Source organism: Melanotaenia boesemani, chromosome 18 (genome assembly GCF_017639745.1).
Source record: "Melanotaenia boesemani isolate fMelBoe1 chromosome 18, fMelBoe1.pri, whole genome shotgun sequence".
NCBI classification, from domain to species: domain Eukaryota; kingdom Metazoa; phylum Chordata; class Actinopteri; order Atheriniformes; family Melanotaeniidae; genus Melanotaenia; species Melanotaenia boesemani.
In genome coordinates this window covers 7,427,730-7,453,303 of record NC_055699.1, presented here as the reverse complement: position 1 = coordinate 7,453,303, position 25,574 = coordinate 7,427,730, and the positions used below count along the sequence as shown (strand labels likewise).

The 25,574-nt window shown below is 37.6% G+C and overlaps 1 protein-coding gene across 3 annotated transcripts in view; it reads left to right on the top strand.

The window, feature by feature from the left end:
* Positions 1 to 24,613, top strand: part of LOC121629184 (RNA-binding Raly-like protein) — a 116,051-nt gene extending 91,438 nt beyond the window's left edge. For all 3 annotated transcript variants that reach the window (XM_041968782.1, XM_041968781.1, XM_041968783.1), the window contains 7 exons: positions 5,029 to 5,104; positions 6,004 to 6,051; positions 8,179 to 8,360; positions 16,300 to 16,413; positions 18,481 to 18,650; positions 20,408 to 20,446; positions 24,197 to 24,613. In XM_041968782.1, coding sequence (XP_041824716.1) covers positions 5,029 to 5,104; positions 6,004 to 6,051; positions 8,179 to 8,360; positions 16,300 to 16,413; positions 18,481 to 18,650; positions 20,408 to 20,440 — 623 coding nt within the window. In that variant the 3' untranslated portion in view covers positions 20,441 to 20,446; positions 24,197 to 24,613. The remainder of the gene's footprint in view (positions 1 to 5,028; positions 5,105 to 6,003; positions 6,052 to 8,178; positions 8,361 to 16,299; positions 16,414 to 18,480; positions 18,651 to 20,407; positions 20,447 to 24,196) is intronic.
* The last annotated feature ends 961 nt before the right edge of the window (positions 24,614 to 25,574 follow it).

The following is a 25,574-nucleotide window of genomic DNA, read 5'->3' as shown; positions in this document are numbered from 1 at the left end:
AAGAGCACCCTGTTGATTAGTTCATTCCTCTTGGTCTTAAACTTGAATCCTGCCAGTTATGAAATCCTGCTAGCTATGAGGCTTCTAGGCCTGTAGTGCCTTGCAGCCTATAAACAAAGGCTCTGTAAAATCAACCATCAAACTATAAAGGAGGTACAGTATTTTCTTACTATTATCCCTGCTGTGATCCATTTTCCTCAACCTCTATTGCATCATCCTATTCATTTTCATTAGACCAGTATTGTTGCTGATCATACCTCACCTAAGATGAGATTATATTTGTACTTAATTATTTAGTGTACATTTTACTCAGTTCCTCATTTTTGGTCCTGTACTTTCAGATAGAATCTGTACTTTATATTCACTAAGCAGAGAAACATATAAAACCATTTATATTATGCATTTGTGTAGATTAAGATATACAGTATGATGCATTGGTTTAATATCTGTCCAATCTCACGTCCTCTTTCGCTTTTTAATTCTCTTTCTTTTTTATTTGGTTTATTTGTTTGCACAACTAGCAGAGCCTGAGCTCAGGAATTTCAGTGTACATTTCTTACTGGCATGTTTCTAAAAATGACATATAAACTCAGTACTGTGAAATTTTAGACCTTTAAGGCAAGACTGTACCCAGTATTTCTCTCCTTTAGTGTTTTTCTCTCTGCTGCTTATTTTGACCAGTTGGCTTCTCTCCCAGAGGCTGCTCAGACTGTCCACAAACTAAACAGACCTTGCAACACCCTTGCCAACACATACAGAATGTTGGATATATATATATATACATATATATATATATATATATATATATTAGTGCTGAACTTTTTAATTACAATTACTCTCATAAAATGTTGAGATTAGTCTGGATTATTTACGCTTAAAATGTCATTTTCCTCTAAAAGAAGGCCTTCTGCTATATGAAGAAAATGCAGTAAATAATGGTTTACTAACACTAAATCAGGGGTTTGCAACATCCAGAGCTGCAAGTGTTTCTCTGGTCTTTCCAAAATGGCTAAAAATGCTAACGAACTGATGTTTTTCTAAAAGTACCAGGAATATTTTTTATTTTTTTTCTTGTCTTTAGGTTGGTAACTATGGGCATTTTCTTTTTATACATAATTTTTCACAAATATCTACATCCAACAGAAGAAAGTCTGTCTACTGCAAAAGCTTTGTTTTTCTTTATTTTAAAACCTAAAAATAAAAAAAAAACTAAAATGTGGCTCATCGACAATTGCAATAAATTTCCTATAGTAGATATTTATATAAAATTTTAAGTTGGCTTCTTTCAAAAGGCTTTCTCCAGTTCTCCCTGGAGTCCTTGGTATTTCTCCAGTTTCTCATGTTCCTTTTTCCTGATATTTCCATCGTTGGGGATGGCTACATCGATCACTACACCTTTCCTTTACTGCTTATCCATGATCCCAATGTCCGGTTGGTTGGCTGCCACCATTTTGTCAGTCTGTATCTGGAAGTCCCACAGGAGCTTAGCCCTCTCATTCTCCACCAATTTGGGAGGTGTTTCTCATTGTGACCTAGGAGTCTCCAGTCCATATTCTGCACAGATGTTTCTGTACACTATGCCGGCTACTTGGTTATGGTGTTCCATGTATTCTTTGCCTGCCAGCATCTTGCACCCTGCTGTGAGGTGCTGGATTGTTTCAGGCTCTTTGCACAGCCTGCACCTGGGGTCCTGCCTGGTGTGGTAGATCTGGGCTTCGATTGTCCTGGTACTCAAGGTTTGCTCCTGTGCTGTCATGATTAGTGCTTCTGTGCTGTCCTTCAGTCCAACCCTCTCTAGCCATTGGTAGTACTTGTTCATATCCGCCACTTTGGCTATCTGTCGGTGGTACATCCCATGCAGGGGCTTGTCTTCCCATTATGGTTCCTCCATTTCATTCTCCTCCAGGTTCCATTTCCTCAGACATTCACTCCATCCTTCATCGGTTGGGGCCATGTTCCTGATGTATTCATGGACTGTGGATGCACAGGAGAAATACCAAGGACTCAAGGAAGAACTGGAGAAAGCCTGAAAGGTGAAGGCAAAAGTAGTATCAGTGGTCATTGGAGCACTGGGGGCCGTGCACTGGGAGTTTACATATTTTTTTTCAGACTTTGTGTACTTGGTCTTTTAATTGTTTGTTGTCTTAACTGTGTTTGGTAGTCATAAAAATGGTTTTACTGTGCTATTAGCTGAAACTCTTTCTGTGGATACCACACATGTTTATAGTTATATTTGCAGACCTAACATTACACCTGTAAACCTGGATGTTAACCCCTTAACTCCCGGTAGTGGCAGGTGCAAGAGGTGAAGCTAAACATTAAAGCTTTTATTTATAGGCCAAAAATCTGGATAATGAAACACTAAAGGTGCATGGATGGAAGTTATTGTGCCTTGTGAATATTTCTCTCTTCTTACCATCTAGAAGCTGCGAGATTCTAATCCTGCTTTCTGTCTGTTCACCTGATGCTGATATTCATCACAAATTGTTCCTTCTGTGTTTAGAAAGAAGCAGCTTCACAGCGTTAATTTCATCCTGCTGACTTTTACCTTTTAGTTAGTAAATCCTGTAATTTTCATCCGTCTTTGTCGTAAGTATTTGATTTTATATATTAAGAAATATTTTAGCTGTTAGTGTTTAAAGAGAAAATTGCTGCTAAATCTATTTATTTGGTTAGTGTACGGGTTTGCGACCTTTACAATCCAAAGAGCCATTTTTCTCTCAGCCAGTTAAATAAAACTCCTTTAGAGACGCAAATGTTACGAAACCTTTTGAACTAAGACAAATATCTTCTATAGGAGATTTGTTGTCATTTTGAAGAACCACCTTTTTATTTCTATTTTAAGGCTTTAAATAAAGAAAAACACAAAACTTTTGCAAAAAGAGGATAGACAGACTTTCTTCTATTGGATGTAGAGATTTGTGGAAAATTATGTAAACCAAAACATAGTTTCCAGCCTAATGGCAAGAAAAATAGATAAAAATATGTTACCGGTACTGTTGTGTCATTATGTTGTCAAAATTCAATACAATTATTCCATGAAAAAATGAAAAATGGCTTAAAACCTGCATTTGTTATTATATCTATATTTGAAAACATTAGTTAGTTTTTAACAAATAAGCCATGTATTTAGAGCTGTTTTGGAAGATCCAGAGAGCCATGCGCTGCTCTGGGGGTCTGCATGTTGCAGAACCCTTATTTATTGTTTCTAAACCAAATTTAACTGCATTTTCTTCATATAGCAAAAGTCCTTCTGTTAAAGGAAAAGAACATTTTGCTCGTAATAATGCGAAAAAAAACTATATATATATATATTTGTTTGAGATTTTCTTCATATGCTCATTCTTTCTATTGTTTTTTATTACTTCAAGGATTTTCTTCAACCTTAATCTTTTCATTTTCTAGTTTTTCCAGCTTGTGGTAGCGAGGTCTCCACTCTTGCATTCAGAACATTGACTGTTGCACCTCAGATTTAGTGCATGCATCTTTGATGTAATTAGCTTTGAATGCAGTTTTTTTATAGTGATATAAAAAGTTTAGTTTGGTTGTAGGAATACCACAAGAGTAAAAAGTACTGAATTGAGATATTCCACTAATTCTATGAAATATATACATATGTGATCCATATTTTCTGAAGGAAATATTCTTGTTTTCATTCAGAAATACACTTTTACCTATACTGAGCATCTGTGAGCTCATGAGAAATTTATTCTCTAAAAAGACCCCAAAACACTAGAAACTAAAGCAGATGGCCTGCCTATCCCTTTTTGGTTCTTCAGGTCAATGGAATTTGAAAATTACAAATACTGCAAATGCCATCAGTGCAGTTCCAGGAAAAATATTTCCTACCTAAGGGCTGATCATTTTAAATGTTAGATATAAATGCTTTAAACATGTTAGATTATATTGCTGCATCATCGTGCTACACCACCAGGAATTTTGTGTTCATACAGATAGTTTTTGTTATTGGAGACTTTACTCAAATTACTTAATCCCCCTGATCTTTATCATGTAATTAAAGATGGTGCTGTGAATGAAAGCAATAGGTGGTTTTCATTTGATGTGACACTACCCTGGACAGTCATGATGGTTGTTAAGCTAAGTTTACTGGTTAGAAATTTATCTCAAACTTTCATAGGTGCCAGAGGGCATTATCGTATCACATGACATTAAAATCTTGTTGGAGCATGACAGCTGTAATCAGGGTCAGGCATTGCAGTGATGCTGTGTCTTTGTTTGTTTTTTGTTTGTTTGTTTTTTTTGTTGTTGTTGTTTGTTTTTTTAAAATAATGAATTTGTGGGCATCCAATCTGCAAGGCAAGACAAGTTTATTTTTTGAGCACTTTTAATGTACAGACAATTCAGAAGTAGCATTAAAAGTACATTAAAAAGTGACTAAATGGCAAAAAATACAGATTTTTAGCCATATTCTTTGCACACAATGTCACCAGATTCCCCGAATCTTTAAATTGATATTATGAACTGTAGATTATGGAATAATAAAGCTTTAATAATTTTAGACTAACATTATGGTGAAATTGCTCCACGATTTGCAGACAGTTTTTTAGAGGTCGCTGAAACATTGTTGAGCTGAGAGCCTCTGCCTCTCTAAGGTACTCTTTTTATATCAAAGCATGTTACTGAGTTGTTGCCAATTAAACATGATACATGTTCCTCCAGCTGTTTCTTGTTTAGCATTTACTTTTCCAGCCTTTTGTTACCCTTGGCCTAACTTTTTTGACAAATGTTTCCAACAAATTCAAATTGAGCAAAATATTTTTCATGAAGTTTTAAAAGTGCCTCACTTTTGACCATTTTATACGTTTTAAATGTTCCATTTTCAATAAAACATTGATTTATGTAAACATTGGGGTTTTGGAACTAGGGGTTTTTATAGTAAATATATCCACCTAACCAAACATCAGTGTATAAGGAAAAAATGTAGCCTGTGCACATTTATCCAATGTTGCTATTGTTCATCTTTAGTAATGACTTGTCATGGTTAATAAGGTCTTTCTTTGTTAACAGACATAAACATGGCGGGCGAGCCCAAGCCATACCGGCCTAAACCAGGCTCCAAACGACCGCTCTCGGCCGTTTACAGGTAAGGCTTACCTGTCAAAAATATTAACATTTATCATATCCTGCTGCTCTGGGCAATGTAAAGCTGTTGTTTTTTTTAGAATAGGAAGATTCTGGTTATGCGCTGCTTTTTTCTTGCTCCTTTGAACCTTGAATGTGTAACTGAGAATTTAATGATTTTTGTATTTCTGTGGCTTGACTGGAGTTTATTCCGGACAAGTCTGTAAAGCTCATATGGACACTGTTGTATAAGCTTCATTAAGCTTTACCCTGATTTTCTGCCCTGTACATATTGCCTGCCAACAAACAAATTAATGCAGTGCTTGTTTACTACTGTCATATGTTACAGAGGACTAGACTAGATGGGTTTAACTCTAGACTTGGATGTACTCTGATGGTGTACCCACTGGAAAAATTTACATTCCTAGCAATTTACTCTTGTCTTTGTTGTTGGTTTGTTTCATTACATGTCTTATTTTACAAAGCTATTAGCTTGTGTATGTTATTATGAGCTCTCATTTGCATTTTATTGCTGCAAATAAAAAAAAAGAGTTTGCATGTAATATGGTAATTATGGAGCAAGAAAGTAGAGGCAGAAACCAGGAGCAAATTGAAACAATAATACATTAATCCCAATCAGGACTCATATGTGAGTAGCAGCATTTCAAAATAGCTCTTCCCCCCCCTCTCTTTATTTTATTTCATTGAAAGATCCTGAGCATCTGACATTGTTTTTCTTCTATTGGTTTTAAGAAATTATCATCTTTTCATCTTTTGTCCATTTGAGTTAAAAACTGAGTTTGACCTGCTTGCTTTAACTGATCTAAAATGGCTTCTCCTAATGCAATCTACCCTTTTTCCTTCATCTCTGTCTCTCCCTGCTTCTCTCTATACCCTCCTCCCCTTCTGTCCCTCTCATAGCGGTTATGAATTTGATTATGAGTACTACAGGGATGATTTCTACAGCAGGTATGTACCAGTCACATCCTTCCACATTCATTCTGTCATGTTTTCAAACATGGGATTTAAGGAAACTATTGGTCATGAATTAAGACCTACACACCTTACAGATCTACTACCTGAAATATGCTGTAATTAAAAAAAAAGAAACATCTATTTCCAGCAGTTCTCCTGTATAGTATAATAGGCCAGAAAGCCCTGGGTTGTCTTAGAGTGAGAATATTTTCAAGCTGAAGCTAGCTAAAAATTCAGGGGCAGTGAAAGCATTATATTAATCATGGCATAAGTTATTGAAAAGGGGCTAGAATAGCCTAGATGTCTTATCAGAGATTTTAACTGTTTATCTGTTCACATCCTCAGAGTCAGAAACTAATAAATGCACCGGGCTCTTTCGAAGCTTGGCTCACTTGCAGATAATCTGTTGAATCAAGTAGCATAAAAGAAATAAGGGAAACTTAACTGCCTTCAAATACAACCTCCATTTACCACACAAAAAATATTTCTCCTTTGACATAAAAGTAAATTAGTTTCATTCCATCTGCAAAAGACTCCAAATAAAGCAACATCCAACAGGAAAATGCTACTTCATAAATCCTGCAGAGTGTTGAAAAAGAAGCCTTTTCTTGTCCATGAGCTCCAATGCTTTATACTTTATACAAGCTTAACACTTAGCATTGACAGTACATTAACTTGTTCAACATTGTTGAACTTATGCAAGCTATTGTGCCCTGGTCAAAACAAAAGGAAATAAAAGGGTTTCATTTGTAAATCCAACATATGTGCAAATCAAATGCTATTCAACCTTCACCCGGCCTATATCCTATCATTTGTTGCTAGTTAGTAAAGAAGTGTTTGATCCCAGAAACTAGTGTGTCACAGCAGCAACTCCAAAGGATGACTTGTGTATCTTAGCGATGCTTCTGGGTTTATTAAAGCAGGAACATTTGACATCCTGGGAATGAGAACTCCTAACTGCACAATCTAATGTATTTCTGACTTATTTTTCCTCAAAGAAGAGCCTGATGACATCCTCAGGGGACTTATTTTTTTCTTGAAGAAAGTTGCTAACATTTCTGTGTTGCTGCATTTTTCTGGACTCACCATTCAGGAGTGTATATTTACATTTAACTTGTTCAAGGCATTAAAATGTACTTAGTCTGAACCCTTTCATCTAAGTTCTTGTTTTTTTAATCAGATGCACACTACCTTGAAATGTTATAAAAGGTTATTATATTTTTTTCAAACTGCTATAGAATAATGGTTATTTCCCTTTTAAAGGTAATTTCTGAAATGGTAAGCTTATAGGCTTGACATGCCAAACTTTCAGTTACAATAGATAAAAGACAGTTCAAAGCCCTTACACCTCTGCTCTTGTCTTTAGGTTTGTATGAAAGTTACTGCTCTCATTAGAGCCCCATTTATACCACTTCAACATGTAGAAGTCCAAAGCTTTCAAACCCAGCTGGATGTAATAATAACAGCAAACAATAGCTGAACCATGTCATGGGGTTTAGCAAAAGATTTGTTTGACTCGTCCTCATTTAAACTCTCTTTCTTGTCACATTGAATTCACCAACCTCAGTAGTCAACTCGTCAAAATGGCCGGACAAGTCGTGCATGCGGCTCAAACATGTTGATGTAGGAACACTTGTTTTCTCTCTCATTTATCTACCAGATATCAGAATGCTTATCTGTAGAGACATTTTCCACTTTCTGAATGTCAAACCTGCTGAGAAGTGTGACAGTCTTTGCTACTGAGAACAATCAAAGCTGATGCCTTCATTTAACATTTAGCACCCTCTTCTTTTCATCCTCTTCACTTTTAGAAGATCTTTGGAGGGATGGCTTTCTTCCAAATAATAGTCTGGATATATGTACAGGATGAGTAATGACAGTAGATTTGAACTGTATTGTTTTGCCTTTTGTCTTCATGTGCCTTTTGAGCAAACGAACAAATAAGGAATCCATGGCATTGTGCCTTGAAATACAGCACTAGGATCAAAGAGTGTGTTTTAGAAAGAGCTGAAGGTTAGATAAACTATAGCTAGTAATTGGACATTTTAGGACCTCTTATAAAAGATGGTGACTACAGAAAAGTGTAAGAATTGTAATTTTCCAGGTTTTTCTTTTCTCAAGGCTTTTTGACTACCACGGCAGAGTGGCCCCACCACCCAGAGCTGTGATCCCTCTGAAACGCTCCAGGGTCCTTGCTCCTTCCTCCCGCCGTGGAAAGACTTCCTTCCCCATCAAAACATCCTCCTCTTCCTCCTCTTCATCCTCCAGACCTCCCACATCATCCTCCTCCTCTGGCGTCAAACGTACGTACAATGGGGTGTGTTTTTTTTCCCCTTGTGTATGCACTTGTCAGATGTGTTTGTCAAAGAGCACAGCCTAATTACATTAATGACATTGTGTCCTTTTCATAATCTAATGCAAATCTCACAAAACGTGTGTGAGAGAGAGGGTAGTGGCATAATTTATCTGTGCTACTTGCCTCATCGCTATAAAAAGCTATTTAATTCACTCCAGCAGCTCAGAACAAGTCACACTGCAATGTAGAGCAAAACAATAAATCACAAACACAAATATAATCCAAGCTCTCTGAGCAGCAGCCATACAACAAACAGTGCTATTCTTGTCACCCAGCATCCATCTGGATCTCATTTGGTCCTCTGATTAACTGTTGATGCATTAAAACATCCTAAATGTAATTAATGTGAGATTGGGTGCATCTCTATGGAGTCGCGGTCAGCTGTGTTTTCCTAAATACTAGTCTCTATCTGTAGTCTGTGTAATTGGTTACAGTGTTTGTCTCATTGTTGGCTGTCTCAGCCAGTGTTATCAGTGTGAGCAGCTTGGTGGGGTCTGTCAGGAGAACCCAGCTGCAGCTGGTATTACAGCGAAAGGGGTAAAAAAGCCCATCTCCTATCCTCTTTTTAGAAAGAGTCAATGAATTTTCCACTGTGTCTAAGCAGAGCTGCTGTATGTTGGGGGGACTAATTTGCCCCTGCCAGGAGCAAGAAAAATCTCTGTGTGTATTGAGTTTGGCTGTGATAGATTGGACAGCAAAATAAGGTTAGGTTGTCCAAACAACAGGGTGGGTTAGTGTGGCAAGTTTGAACTACTCGGGCTGCGCAAGTAATTCATTTCAGGAAAGAAGAAGAAGAAGAAAAAAAAAAACAGCTGTGAGATGCATGGATTGTGAGGATGGATGCATTTTTGAAGTCCCATTAAAGATAAAATGAAGAGAAAATAAATTAATCAAAATCAAAAAATATATATACATGTTCTGTTTTTTTTTTACTCTATTGATGGACAAGCACAAGTTGCACAGTGAATACCAAATTTAAGGTCATAACACATCAGTTTACATACATCGATTAGGTGGATCTACAATATGATCCAGATCATGCCTTGTGACACAGTGGACTTGGTAAGCCAGTTAATATGTTGCACCTTGAGTGGCTCGCATTAATAATTGTAGGAAATGCTTTTTTGACTCTAGAGTTGTGCTTCATTTAGTGTGCCTTGAAAGTGGGAATTCAGAACTCAGAATTAATTTGTGTGTTTGATGTGCTAAGTGAAGAAAAAGCACGGATGCCTCTTTTGTTGTGAGGCAGGTGACAGTGACAGAGCAACACAGGCACTCAAATGAAATAAAATTAATATATTTGTAAAGGTAGCTATATACAGAGGAGAAAGTAAAATTAAAGGAAATAAAATGAAAGTGAGCAAAGAGACAAGAGAAAAAAGAGTTAAAAAAAAGACAAGGATATGCTAGATATAAGGTAAAAACATCAGCTGTTCAATCTCAGCAGAAAAAAAAACAGACAACCAGCTGCTACACCTGTAAGGAAACCAAAAATAAAAACATCTGCAACAAGAAAACAAATCTGACCATCATCAGAAGCACATAGAAGCTGTAGAAAAATAAATAAATAAATAAATCAGTCACTAGGGCTCGGTATTGTCTCTAATTCCTTGAACTGATTTGATTCACAACGGCCTATTTTGAATCAATTTTGATTAAATCCAATTCAAAAATGATAAATTTTTACAGCTAAATGTGTAACACCACCTGTTTTTTTTAAAGTTAGGTTTATTGTCAATTTTAAAGCATGTACAATTTCAAATGAAATACAAGAATGTAAGCCAGTAAACAAGTACTATCACTAAGTAAATAAAACATGATAATAAACAGACAAGGAAAATTAGTCAGTGCAGTTAATGTTTATGGTTATAGTGCAACAAAAGAAGATTGAGTTAGCTTACCGTCTGGTTAAAGTGATTAAAGCGGCCGGGTGCTTCTTCCTGGGGGTGTAAAACAGTTCATGTGTTGATGGGGGGGCTGTCAGAGTCCAGGGTGGCAGAGCAGGGTGAAAGTTCAGCATCCTGATAGCCTAGTGCACAGACAATCTTCACAGCTGCTTTCATGATGCATTGGAGGGTCTTCCTGCAGGACGTGGAGCAGGCGCTGTACCACTGTCAGTATGCTCTCAATGTTGCCTTTGTAGAAGGTACACATGATGGGGGCGGGGCTCTAGCTTTCTGTAGAGGTGCTGGTGGTTTTCTTGGCCAGTGATGTGATGTTGATGGTCCAGGAGAGGTCCTCTATTTGGTGCTGCTCACTCTCTCCACCGTAGCACCATTGATGGTCAGAAGTGTGTGCTGGGGGCATGTTCTCCTGAAGTCCACAACTATGTCCATTATCTTCTTCATGTTCAGAGAGAGATTGTTTTTGTTCACACCCCAAGGCCAGGCGGTTCACTTCGCTCCTGTAGTTTATCTCATCACTGTTGCTAATGAGACCCACCACAGTCATGTCTTCTGCAAACTTGATGAGGAGGTTGGAGCTGTGCGACAGTGTGCAGTTGTGGGTCAGCAAAGTGAAGAGGAGGGGGCTCAGCACACATCCTTGAGGGGCCCCTGTGTTCACCGTGATGATGCTGGATGTGTTCCTGTCGACCCAAACTACCTGTGGTCTCCTAGTCAGGAAGTCCAGCAGCCAGTGAGGTGTTAATTCCCAGCTTCACAGGCTTTACAGTTGTGAAGTCAGCCTATTATCACTTAAAGAGCATATCGAGGATTAAAGGACTGATGACTCAGCAGGATTTAGAAAAATTTGTCCATGCATTTATCTTTGGTAGACTGGACTACTGTAATGCTGTCCTCACAGGTCTCCCTTAAAAGTCCATCAGACAGCTGCAGTTACTCCAGAACACTGCTGCTCGAGTCCTCACTAAGACCAAGAAAGTAGATCATATAACCCCAGTCCTCTGATCTTTACACTGGCTTCCTGTCTGTCAAAGAATTGACTTCAAAATCCTGCTGTTAGTTTACAAAGCACTGAATGGTTTAGAACCAAAATACATTCAGGATCTTCTGGTTTGTTATGAACCAACCAGATCCCTCAGGTCATCAGGGTAAAGTCTACTTTCTGTTCCCAGAGTCAGAACTAAATTTGGAGAGGCAGCGTTCAGCTTTTATGCTCCTCACATGTGGAACAAACTCCCAGAAAACTGCTGGTCTGCTGACTTGGCAGTTTTAAATCAGGGTTTAAAACTTTCTATTTGCTTCCTTTTATCAGAACAACTGTTATTTCTTCACACTGGAACTTTATTTTGTGCTTTTTATCTATTTTATTCAGGTATTTTTTTTTTATTTTTTTCTGTTTTTATTTAAGTTTTTTATTTCTTTTAACCTCTGTTTTTAATGCACTTGTTATTGCTTATTGTTATTGCTTGTTATTGTTATAGCTAAGCTCCCTAAAAGACTTGTTGAAAGTTAATGTACCGTGATGAAGTTTCGCCCGTATCCTATGCAGAAGACGGAACTGTCCACCCGTCAGCATATCCAACTTCTGCATCAAGCATTAATGGGCCTTAAGGGTTATGTTAGTGTTGCATGGAAGCATGGAAACGCTAATGCTGTGTATGGTGCCCCATGATTTGTTTTAAATTTCCTGTTTTAGTCAAGCTAAGATGTTTGTCAAATTTAACAGAGAGGAGGCCATCAAAATAACAATCAAAATAACAAACAATATGAATAATGAAACACCCACACCACATCATTAAAAAACTGCAAAGCAACTCATATCAGTATATGAAATAAAATATTTCATAAATTCTTTTTAAAGAAATTGAACTGCAGTGATTCTACAGTTATCATTTGTCAAATTTAACACTCTGATTAACAATGAAATATTTCATGGTTTAAGACACACTTTAAATCTCAAAATCATACATGAAAAGATTACTATTAGCTCACAGATCAAGGGGATTTTTCACTTTTACTTCGCCTGACTTGTGTACAGGAAGGAATACTGATATTGAGATCTTAAAATGGGAAGCACAGCTACAACTGTGAGGCTTTGTGCCTGCAAATGATGAAGTCAAGGCTGAGTGAGGAATTTCTTGGATGACACCTTAAATAATTTAACCAACCCAGCTTCCAGTCTGAGTTTAGGTCCATGTAAGAGTGTGCACCCAGAATTTGAAGACAACCTACTTGAATGATCAAAAGTATGTGGTCAAATTTGCTAATGATTACAGCCATTCAAAGTCATGCCAGAAAGTAAGTATATCCACTTTTTAAGGTTTTATGTATCAAGACATTAAAAATACTAATCTGGCCCATGACAGGTTTTGTAAACCAGAGAAAACATCCTCACCTACACATTAACACATTCATTTGTCTTTTGAGCAGTATGCTTGTTTTTTATGCCTGGAACAAAAAGTAAAACAAAATATTGAATTAGTAGGTACACACTTGCTGCTTTCATAAGAGTGAAGAGGGTAAGTACACCTGTTTAATAGATCATCAGTATGGGTGAGCACCTCTATACAAGCAGAGGTTTGTCAGTTTGTTGTTCTGGAGCATTTGGGTGTGTGTTAACACAATGCCAAAGAGGAAAGGCATCAGCATTGATTTTAGAGAAGCAGTCATTTCTGCTTATGACTTTCTAGATAAATGATACAAATACTATATGCTTAGCCATGTATAAATCACTCCTTTTAAGCTTTGAAAGTAAAGGATTACTACATTTATTCAAAGGAAAATGTGCTAACACATTTTTGCATGTATATGAAAACAAAATACCCCAATATGAACTACTAAAGAAAAAATAAAATCATCAGAATCACAACACCCTAATCTTTTTGTCGAGTTTAATCTTCATGGTACAGTGATCCGAGATCCTCACTATCCTCAAGATAATATGTCTGCTTTTCTAAAATTGGATCCATTCCTCATTTTCTAAATCTTTGCTTAAGCTTATTTAATGACAATAGCATGTTTCACCCTTTTCCTCTAACCTGAGCTATCTAAAGATGGAATGTTGATGAAGCCTTGTTGGATGAAAGTGTATGTATGCTTTCTTTCAGCAGCTTATGTAGTTGATAGCATAAAAGAAAAAAAGGCCTGAAGATAAATTAAAAGCTGTTTCACACTTCCTTATTATCAAAGGACTACTACTAAGCTGCCCAGAGCAAGCTCAGATAATGCTAGACTTAGGAAGTGTATATTTGAGTGTATTCATGGAAGCCAGTTTATACAAATGGAAGAGGTGATGCTGAGATGGCGAAAGAGACACATCATTGTTTTCCCCACTGGGATATGATTGTATATCCATCTCTTTCCCCTCCCATCCAGAAGATTTGGATTTGGTGGCAGCACTACAAAACAACATTAAAATAGCTCCTGGGGTTTCTACACACATATTACATATGCATTCCCCCATTTCAGATTGGTATTATTTTCTCGCTCTTTTCCATGGACGCGTTAATCATCCCGCTCCGTTATAAAGAAGTCATGCATAGACAAATATCATACGGGATCTTACTGGGGTAGCTGTTGTGTTGTTTTCAACATGAATTTTGCTGAAAGATTAAAATGTCCTTTAGGGGAATCTAGCTTACTGCAAGGTAATATGTCAGAGTTTTTTTTTTTTTTTTAATCACGTTCTGCCATCTTCTTTAAATGTGAAAGTTTATGTTTTATTCATGACTTGAGATCATAAATATAGCGCACACACATTGGAGGGGCTCCGTATTGTAATGTGGTGTAAATATACATTAAAGAAACTAGCTTAAAGAGCCACATACAGACATGATACCAAACAAGTAATGTTTTGATTTTGGGCGCACGCGTCCCTTGTGTCTGATTTGCGGTGGAAGCCTGACAGGAAGTGGTGGGTTTGTTTACCGAATGCTGATTCATTCTCATGCTGCCCCTGAAATAATCTGATAGCTGTCAAAAAGAATTTAATGTTTTCATCTTAGCTTCTAGTGTCTACGTGAGCGTATCCACCCTCCTCTGGAAACGTGACACATTTCAGCCGCCAAGGTTTTAGGAATTAGATTATCTTGTTACTTTAAATTCTTTAATCTGCTCAGTTCAAGCTGCTGAGGAGCACACCTTATTTCAGCAGCTGTGATACAGACCAGACTGAATTAAAAGTGACGTGCTTCTTTTATTTTCAGCCATTTGGTGCTTTACAACGTATCAAGGTTAAGACTCGAACTTTGACATGATACCGTTACGCTTTATTACCTCAAGCTCAGATTTGCATTGTTGAGAGAACACTGAGACTCAAAGGGAGGCGAAAAGGGGAGAGCAATAATTCATAAAGCTGTAAACAGAAGCTGTGGGAGGCAAAGTTGTGCCCCTGCTTCTGAGGCTGTACTATCTGTGAAGCCATAATCAGGTATATGTGAGTGTGTGAAATGTGTAAAAGGCCGTGACACATCAATTTGTTTTTTATTTTGGTGCAATTTAGTTTTACAGACAGAAGCACCATCTAATTTTAATTTCAGCCAGGATTACGGTGGCTTAACAGGAGAAAAAAAAAAGATTAAAATCACACTTGAAAAATGTTTGACCTTAAGCTCTGTGTTTCTGAATCAGTTTGATGCCCACACTGACATACATTATGCATATTCCTGGAGCCATCATTGCCCTGCAGCATCCAGAGGCAGGGAAACTGCACTTCACAATATTGTTTTCCAGCCAGAACATCATGTGACAGATGCATTTGTTTTATAGCACTTCATCACATGCCAGCAGTTGGGTGGCTGATTCAGCAAAAAAAGTAAGAGGACATCACCAGTGTAAACAAAAAATATAATGTAAGAAAGTGACAGAGGAATACATAAGACATGAGACAACATTGGACTGACTTTTACTGACTAGAGAGAGCTCAGAGAAGAGACAGGAAGCAAAACAGAAACCAAATTAACCTTGGGGGTGCCAAAGTACAAAATACTGCAAAAATTCTGAAGTCCATCCATCCATCCATCCATCCATTTTCTGCTGCTTATCTGAAATCGGGTCGCGGAGGCAGCTGCCTAAGCAGGGAAACCTGGACTTCCCTCTCCTCGGCCACATTCACCAGCTCATCTGGGGGGATCCCGAAGTGTTCCCAGGCCAGCCCAAGAGATGTAGTCCGTCCAGCGTGTCCTGGGTCTTCCCCGGGGCCTCTTACCAGTGGGACTTGCCCGGAACACCTCACCAGGGAGGCTTCCAGGAGGCATCCTGAGCAGGTGCCCGAGCCACCTGATCTGGTTTCTCTTGATGCGGAGAAGCAGTGGCTCTACTCTGAGCCCCTCCCGGATCACCGAGTTTCAAATAAATTAATATTTTTATTATTATTATTATTTGTCATTGAAAAACAAGCCATTGAAAATGAATAACTCATATTGTGTATAAGTTGCAATTACTTTGTGCCTCAAATCATTATCATGAAGATTTTACTTATCAAATCTATTTACTTAGGAAATTGGACCAGTTTAATTCTACAATTAGTCAGCTGACAGTCGAAGATGAGTAAGATATAACAGCTGCGTACTAAGATGAGCAGTCATGCTTAAAATGAAAGTATTTATGAAAATCTAAGATGGAATGCTCTGATTAAGTGATAAAATAATCCAAATCTAGCCAAACTTTACTCAAGTTGCTAAACTAGTTCAGATGTTGGCATTACTGATGAAAAGTCAAGCAACACTGCTCAGTATGGTGGGCGCAAACTGTGCACTAATCTTCAAATTAGAAGCAGCAACTCTGCAATTTTAGCTGGAAAACCTTTTTAGATTGGCCACACAGAGATCACACTCCTGAGCAAGGTGTGACTCAGAGTGGTAAAGGTATTAATAGATGACACCTTAGTCAAAATGAGTGCAGAGATTAAAACTGAAACAAACCAACATGAATTATCTTCAAATGAAAATACGTATATTTTCTTCTGTGTGTGTGCCTCAACAGTGAAGACGGACCAGCTCCAGACTATCAAACGAGAGCTCACTCAGATCAAGATCAAGATCGACTCTTTGCTTGGACGTCTGGAGAAGATCGAGAAGCAGCAGAGAGTTGAATCCGGTGAGAAACAGACAGCAGTCTGAGAGGGACGGGGGAGGGGAGAAGGGGGAGAAGGACACAGACCAGCAAGGGAGAAATTAAGAGCAAACGTCAAGCCATAAGTCTTATTGACAGAGTTTGAGATAAGAGCAGCAGAGTCCTCTGTCATATCAGCAGACAGGTGTCACCACCGTGCTGACTCTGTCTGTCTGAGGTCTGTTTAGATGCCCTGTGCTGCAGGACAGCCTCAGAGTGCAGCTCACTGTGAAGGTCACTTAGGCAACATGCCACAAAAAGTGTGTTACATGTTTTTCCATCAAATGTACTGCTTTATTAGCTGTTATGCCTCCAAGAAAATTCAACAAATCAGACCAAATGTTGGTTCTCCTTGAGGAAAACAGCTGTTAAAAGTGAGAATTGAAACATACTCATCTCATCTGTATTTGAGTCAAAATATGTAAAAAGACTGTGTGCAAATGTCCAGTTGTCTAAACTGAAAGTGAGTTTATCAGTATTAAATCGAATATGACATAAAGATCAGTTACATTTTTGTCCTCTAAGGAAGACAGCTCTGCAGCTGTTAACATTACTAGGTACTGAAAAATAAGGACTATTAAAAATTTAACCCTTTTTTCCCACAAGACTCAAGATACCCATTAATATTTTATAGTAGTTAAAGGGTCAACTAGCATTCAGTTCTGGCTCAAATGACAGCAGGAGTGACAAATTTTCACCAGCTCCAATAAAGATGGAAGATGAAGGTGTAATGTTCATTTTTACTGATAATGCTTGAAACCTTAAGAGTTAAATCAACTGCAGAAAATAAACAGCTTTGTCTCCAAAACTGATATTACCAGCCCACAGATAAAAAAGTAACAGGAAAGACCCACTTTAGCTGTGTTTAGGCTGAACTGCAGACTGAAAACAGGGTTAAGAAAAGATTATTTTTAAAGCAAGAAGAAAAAATGTACTGGCAGTATAAATTCTAAGTGCTGCATTTCAAAAGTAAATATCCTGCTGCAGAAGGACTGGTGAAAAATCCTGCAAGCCCCATCATACATGCTTTAAATATACACTACCAGTCAAAATTTTGGACACATTTTCACAAATTGCAGCTTTAAAGCATCTTTCTGTATTACAGCAGTCGGCGAACAGTCAGTCAGTTTCCCTGGGGACAAACGGTACCAGCGTAGCAAAGCTAATGGGAGTCAGTCACGTTGACTGCATCTGCATTTTCAGTTATCCAAATAAAAAAATGCCTTAATAATGTTTCAAAAACCTATAATCTACTCAACTACATTAAGAGTATTTGATATGCAATTTAAAAAAATATAAATAAAGTTGTTTGCAATGGATCCAGAGTCTTCTGTTAAGACTGATTATTCCAGATTCGCACAAATAAATGAGAATTTGTAGTGGTAGTACTGGAGCCCAAGTCGGCAGCATCCAGAATTATCACAGTGATGGCTGTATGTACACAGTTTTGAGTACTTGAGGCTGTAATCCACAGCTGGGATAAGCTCCAACTCCCCCACCAAGACCCTGAATTGGATTAAATAGATGTAGAAAATAAATGGATGGTGCCACAACTGAACTGACTTATACAGGAAGTGTAAGTTTATAAACAGAAATAAATAGTTTATTATGATTGCATTTTCTATCCAAAACTTGTCTAAGATAAAACTAGGAATAGTAATAGTTGCAGTCATCTGGTGATGTCGACTGTTGCACCATTCCTTTTTATACTGTGATTGTATTTGGTGGAAAGCACAAAGGAGATTCTTGCAAAAACTAAAATTGAAATACAAGAATTTTGTTGCTAGTTTAGCAGCAACTGGTCAAAATATAGAGTTAGCTGTTAAGTAATATGAATCTGCATTAAAGGGACTGTTGCACACTGAGTACTGATCACCTGGTTACATATTTAGGACAAACATCCTTCACTTCCCTTAAGATGTAAGAAGCAGCACATCCTGTAGGGACCAGAAAAGAAGCAAAGTCAGTAAAGTTTACAGCTAATTTGTTTACCAATTAGGCTGAAAACTGTATATGCTTTGACTTTATTATCTTTGCCCTGCTTTCTTTTAGAGGCTCAAAGAAAATATGAGGACAACTGCGACTCCCTGCATGAGGAGTCTGTGTCAGAGACAGCAGAAAACTCTGGGGAGGAAGCCGGTGAGGGGGCGCTGGACGTGGAGGCGGGAGAGATGACCGATGGAGGCGAGGACGACTACGATGAGGAGGGCAGCCACCATCTGGTAAGGAAAAAAGCTTGACAGGGCTGACAGAGGTGGGGAGGGGGCAAGAAACTCAAAGCACTTTGGGAACTCTCAAGCGGCCTGATGGTATTCGCTTTCTGAAAGTTAATTTTCCAGAATTATTCATGGCCACAGATCTGAGCAAGTGGGGCTTCACATGAGTGAATGGTGAAGGCGCCTGGACTGACAGATTCTCCCTGTCGACCCTGGCTGTAACAGTGGAAGCACGGCTCCGCACAGGCCCACACACAGGCTCAGGCTTTAATTAAAACCGTGGGTTTAGAGGCACACAGGAGAGTGTTTAAGAGCAGGCCTGACATGAACCATATCAACCATAAAGTGATGGATGTAGCACAATGTAGAGGAAGCTTTCTTCCACAAGGTTCACAAAGAAGTAGCCAACAAAGGCTGATCTGCCAGGGAGTCTTGATTATTATGCTTTTTCAACTTTTTTACATTCTTCATTTGTGTGTGTGTGTGTGTGTGTGTGAGAGTTGTCAGTAACTTTTAGGGAGTCACTTTAATAATAATTTATACTTATAATTGTTTTAAAAATGTATAAATACAACATAATTCAATATTTTAACATAAAATATAATTATATAATATAGTTATAAATAAGAATATATAATTTTTTATTCAATTTAATTTTGGTTACAAGTCACAGCAGCACTCATAGGTTACTGACTGTAACCTTAGATTTTATTAAATTAATAAACATATTTGAGCTATAAAATCTACATTAGTGCATTTCTTTGTCTGTTTGTTTCTTTGTTTTTTTCTCACAGTATTATTCCAAGAAATGTGCAATTTATTGTAATTCCATGACAGATCTGTCATGGAATTACAATAAAGTGCACATTTTGACGGAAAATTGACAGAAGGAAAATTGTTCAATCTCCCAATTTAACAAGTCTCCCAAGACCAGAAAAATTAATCAGCACATCTTTTCAGGCTAACTTGAAAACAGAAACAGGATTTTATTAGTTTTTCCTTTGGCCTCATAGTTCCCTTAAAGCTTCAATCGACTGTATTCGGCGTTGATGTCAGTGAGCTGTGGTTTTGATGCTCATTAATGCCTGAGCAATTTCAATAGAGAGTATAATGAAATAAAACAGATTTCCTCTATTGAACACCCTTTTGACAAAAGAAAAATGTATTTTTGCAGATTTTTCTTTCTTAATTCCAGGTTCTCTTTGATCCCATGCTTTTAGTGTTGAAAGCTGATTGTTAGTGTTGCTTTCAGATTGAAATCTAATTGCTGTCTTTTTTCACCCTTTGTTTGAATGGCCTTGTGACATAAAATTATTTTTTAACTTAATAATAGTTATCTCTGCTTTTGAGCTCCTAAAACAGATGCTCTACAGCTATATTGCCATGCATAATCATTCTTTTTAATTTGCATTTAATTCACAAGGTAAAGCCAACATCAAGGCAGTTTCATCTGAGTGGCCTCGCTTTTTTTTATCATGCTACATTTATTAGCAATTAGCCAGGTGACTACAGCTGTGCCATCATTGATGGAAGCTCTGTGTCCTCACTAATGGATGAGATTATTTTTCAGTGACATGTTGGAGGAGATTTATTTGTTTCCAGAAGGTCACAGTGATCACAATTTATGATAATGTACCACAAAGACTGTACTCTTGGTTGGCACAGCTTCTCTTGTTGAGCATAAATCTGCAGTGACCTTTAAAAATTGGTTAAATAAAAATCTGTGAGCTCAGTTCTTTCCTCTCATATGCCTTCCTTTTCAGATAGAGAACCATGTATCGGATATTGACAACTGAGATCAGGTAAGAGCTCTGGGTTTCTTTGTAGTCAGTGTCCATTGCAGCACCTACTGTATGACGTTGTTCTTCAGAAATGCCCTCATTAAAATAAAAAAACAACTCACTCCTCATTATAAACTGTGTCCTAAGCATCTCTAAACATTTGTTATTCATTCATTCATTATCTTGACCGCTTGTTCCATATCACGGGTCGTGGGTGAGCTGGAGCCCATCCCAGCATTTTAACAGGTGAGAGGCAGGGTACACCATGGACAGGTCACAAGTCAATCGCAGGGCCAACACAGATAGACAAACAACCATTGGACGGTGGGAGGAAGCCGGAGAACCCGGACAGAACCCACGCATACACGGGGAGAACATGCAAACTCCACACAGAAAGGCCACCCCCCCCCCAGGCGACCATTTGTTAATCATCATTAAAGTCATGAGTTCCATGACATTTGGAAGACTAGCTTCACTGAAGGGCAGCTAATACTGAATTCGACAGAGGGAGCAGTAATGGCATTTCAATGGGCCAGAACTGCCTATAGACAACATTCATCTAATTTAATTGTGTGGAAAAGGGTATGAATGACAAGGCCTAAGGTAAAGAGTTCCCTGCCTCTCACTTCCCGTGGTGCAGGTAATGATGTCACACTGACATCATTTGGGTAGCACTTCACAGCAGGAGTGTGTTTAGTTGTGTTTACAAGTTTGCAGTCTGTTGATGTAACATCGAGCTAAAGCCACAGTCTGCTTTAGGTGCTGAGAAAATAAAAAACACCTACCTTCATTTTGTTAGTGCTGTAAACATAATGTTACAGTAAAAATAAATAAACTCATTATGAAAAACAAGACAATTCCCACATGATTTGTTACTTTGTTATTTTAATCGAGTTGTCTTGATTTTCTTCAGAGATTCTCTACCAGTTTGCTCGCAATTCTTATATTTTCTAGTATATTTTTCCAATTCCTTTTTCCTTCCATAACAAATCTTCCAATCTCTGAACAGAGCACTAAATGCATCTTAATCAATAATTTACTGACCATACAGTACTCTGTACTAAGGAATCCTTTGTCAATATAAATCATGTTGAAATTTTTTTTAATTTTGGAAACTTTTTTTTTTTGGTCATGGACATTGAAATTTATGTCAAGTTAAAGCTTTTTTTTCTCATTTCATTAAACACTGAAAATATTTGCTGTCTAGTGATCGCGTATTATTCATAATTGGATTTAACAGAAAATCATCTTTGGCAAAAATCAACATCCAGCTCATGACATAAAAGAATACACTCCTAAACAGAATAAAATAAGTAATTATATTACAAGATAGGACACAAATGATAAAATAATTAAAATAATTTAATAGGTTATCGTACAAATTCGGTGTAATAACTGGAAAGATATATGCAGGGGATGTTGGGATCTGCTTTGATGTAATTGGCTTTCCTTTTAAGTGATGGGGTATGAGGTGCTGATAACTGACTTTGGTTTTGCCATTCATCATTAAAATTTACTGTGTTATGGCCAAAATAACAAAGAGGGGGTGCTTATGCAGCACAGAAGCTATATCAGACATGTTAATATTACTATAATGCTTACAATGTACAGTAGTATTGTACATAGGGTGTACTTAAATTGGAAGCAGAGGAGAGGGGTTTGGCCATACTGTATTTGTTTGGGCATGTGACAGTGATAGTGATGCAGCACAGTGGTGTGGTAGTTTTTCACAGTGTTGAAAGAAGATACTCGAAAAGCAGTATGCTAAACTTGCAAAGTTGAAGCAATGCGAGAAGGATGCTGCATCAAATCATTCAAAAACACCAATTTGATATGTTATCTGAGAAACCACCACCCAGAGGTTCACAAACAGTGGTGGGAAGCTAACATTGCAACTGTTAACTGTAATTTTGTACAGAATTTGATGGTCTTAAATATATATATCAATTTTGGTAAATATTGGTTATTGGCCATAATAACAATATTAATTTTAAATATCAGTATTGACCAAAATTTTCATCCCGGTGCATGCCTAATCACAACCAAATCAGCTTGTCTTTAAATTAATTCTTTCCTTAATCTAATTGAATAAAAAACAGGATATAAAATAAGTTTGGTCTTCTGTAGTCTAAAATACCTCCATATGAAATATGTATTTCTAAAATGATTGTAGCGCTGAAACTGTATTTCACACAATTATAAGTAAACCTTGCATTTAATCCGGTGTTTTCATGTATGCATCATGCGTTTGTGATCATAGCCGTTATCTCTCTGTCTGGATATTGCATTTTTGTCCCTGAGGGTCGTCTTTAGTACGAATGTAAATTGAGATTTATTCTGGACTATGCGAAGCAGTGTACTTTCCAACAAAACCTAACCAAAAAGTTTTAGTTCATAAACCTAAATAATACATTTTGTTATCCGAACTAAGTAGTTTTGCCTAATCGAAGTAAATGGTGAAACCTAAGGTTTGAACACAGAAAGAGGAAACTGATAAAAAAATATAACTTTCTAAAATTTGTCTCAGGCTCAGGTCTTGTGTCTTTAAGTCGTGTGATTTCCTGACATGGACAACACTGCTGGTGTTGCAGCTCCAAAGCATCAGTGCCAAAGGACCCTTAGTTTATCATACAGATGTCAGCTGAAAACAAAAGCAAGGACTTTTAATGACCACCTTTGCCACTGCAGCTTCACAAAGTGGGATACATTGGATTCTACCTGTACTTCAAATATAAAGTAGAGCTGAGCCAAGTGGAACTAAGTCACATAAACCTATTCAACTGAAAAGCAGCATAAGTTGACAAAACATCAGTCTCACAAAGGAGTTGAATTGGCATCAGCAACCCCTCCAACCCAAATAACAGATTTTAGTGCTACTTCATTTAGTACTTCTGCTTGTATCAGATATTACAGCAGCAACAAGTGTATCACACCATCAACACCAAAGAAGATGCTTTCATATCTCAGGGGCACTGTCTGTTATGACAACCCTTTGAAATGAGAAAAGGCTGGCTATCCAGTTTTTGTTACCATGTAAAATATTATTTTGTTCTTGATTAACAGTACAGACTGGGACATTTCCAAAGACAGCTTTTAAAAAACTGTCTGGATGTCTAAAATTAAAAAAAAAAAAAAATTAAGACAAAGGAGCGCTGTAGAAACGGCTGCTGCCTCAGTATGCCTGATCCTGTGGATGGGGTTGTACTGGAAACACAAATTTCCCTGAGGAATTCCAAAGGGATTAATAAAGTATCTCTGATTCTGATTCTGAAAATGCTCTAAAGTTTCTTTATGGTAGCAAAAATGGCCTTATGAGCACCATAAGTTCCGCCTTACCTAGCAACTGGTGTCCCACTTCTTTCCATCTCTTAAGAAATCTGGCATTTCCCTTGAGTTTTCCGTTTCCTTTCCATATGTTGTCCTTTTTGAAATTCTATCAGAGGCCACTTTACAAAACCTCCTCAGAGCACATACATTTAAAAACCTGAAAATCCCTCTCGGGTTGTAGAGAATACATGAATTTCACTTGCAGACCTACCAAGGATTGAAAATCACATTGAGAACAGCCTCAATATGTCATGTCCAGAAGGATTAGAGAGGCAAATCCAGCTACCACAAAATAATTCAGCACTTCCGAAGATATTTCTAAGGCCATTTAAAATGGTTTTAAAACTCTGCCTAATCCTCATCAGATTAACAGCAGCATAAACAGTCACTATGTTTGTGAAGAAGACTCAGTCATACAGTGTGCTTCCTCCCTTATCACTACAGGGGGAGGAATCAAACACTCCTGACCAGTGGTATTAAAATTCATCAATCACATTCAAGAGCCAGAACGGATCTGCAAGGGATCAAGATACCCATTCAAGACTGTAAGTTGTGAGATGCAGAGTCATGTTTTGATGCCAAACTCTGCTGCACAAACCAAATGTAATGTGCTCTCAAAATGTTAATGCATTGGCCTAAGTTTACTTCAAGTGCAAGAATCCAACTGTCTCCATTAATCCTCTCACTGAAGAATATACAACTGATGGGAAAGGGAAAAGGGTCTTATGGGATTTATAAATGAAGTTATGTTGAAAGATTGTTACTGCTTTGATGACATGTGCTTGCACTGTAATATTAATGATTTTTTGTTTCGTTTTTTTTGCTCAAAAATCAAACGAATAAATTTCAGTAAGAACAATCTGTGACCGCAGTGTGGTATTCAGAGAGCGAATGAAGCATCGTGCTGTCTGGTTTGGATTTGACTCATACATAAGCCAATAACTGAGCATAACTTTATCCAGCTTTATCCATTTATCATACACATGCCCTGTGGGGCTGTTCCATCATATATTCAAACTCCTGCCAAGTTTCAGAAGCAGAAAGGGCTCCCTGTGGTAGAGAGCCAACACTAGCGCAGGCCTCCTGCCAGGGAGCAGTGCCCTAAAGTCTCTGTGCACTCCTGCCTGCTCAGCCTGTGCATCCTAACATGGACTGCTGCTGTTCAGAAGCCAGCACCTTTTTTCCCTCATCATCTCCTTCTGTATTGTGCATTGATTCCATGTTATGTTATGTAGGTAAAGGAGCAGGGCAACAGATTCCAAACTGGTGGAAGTTACATTATGTCAAATACATTGAAAGACATTAAATTATTGGATATAATCCAAAGGCTAAATAAAATAACTTCCTTAAGTACTTATACTATTTTCAAAAAGTAAACTTAAAGGCAAGAATGTAGAATGTGAACTACACAATATTACATTTCCCCACTCATTTGGTATCACTTAATGATAATAAGAAATATATTTCTTTCTTCTTTGAGTTGCAAGAACAAAAAAATAATAATGTTTAAAAATTCAAATTCAGTACCACTTTCAGCTGAACAATTATAACTAGCTTAATCATAAATTAGTTCCTGCATCTTGAACTATATCACTAATGCCTGGATTTCACTATGTTGTGCTGTTAATAATTGAAATTGCCTTTGCTTAACTTTTTCTTTGTCACAGTACAGAAATAACCACCATAAAGTTATGTCAGACAATGAAGAGCTAATGCTGGAAGGTGCTGGAAACCAGGTGTCTCAGCTGATTACTCTGCAGCATTAATTTGGCTGAGGAAGAAGTAAACATTATAAACAGCATCAGTACAGTCAAATCTATCA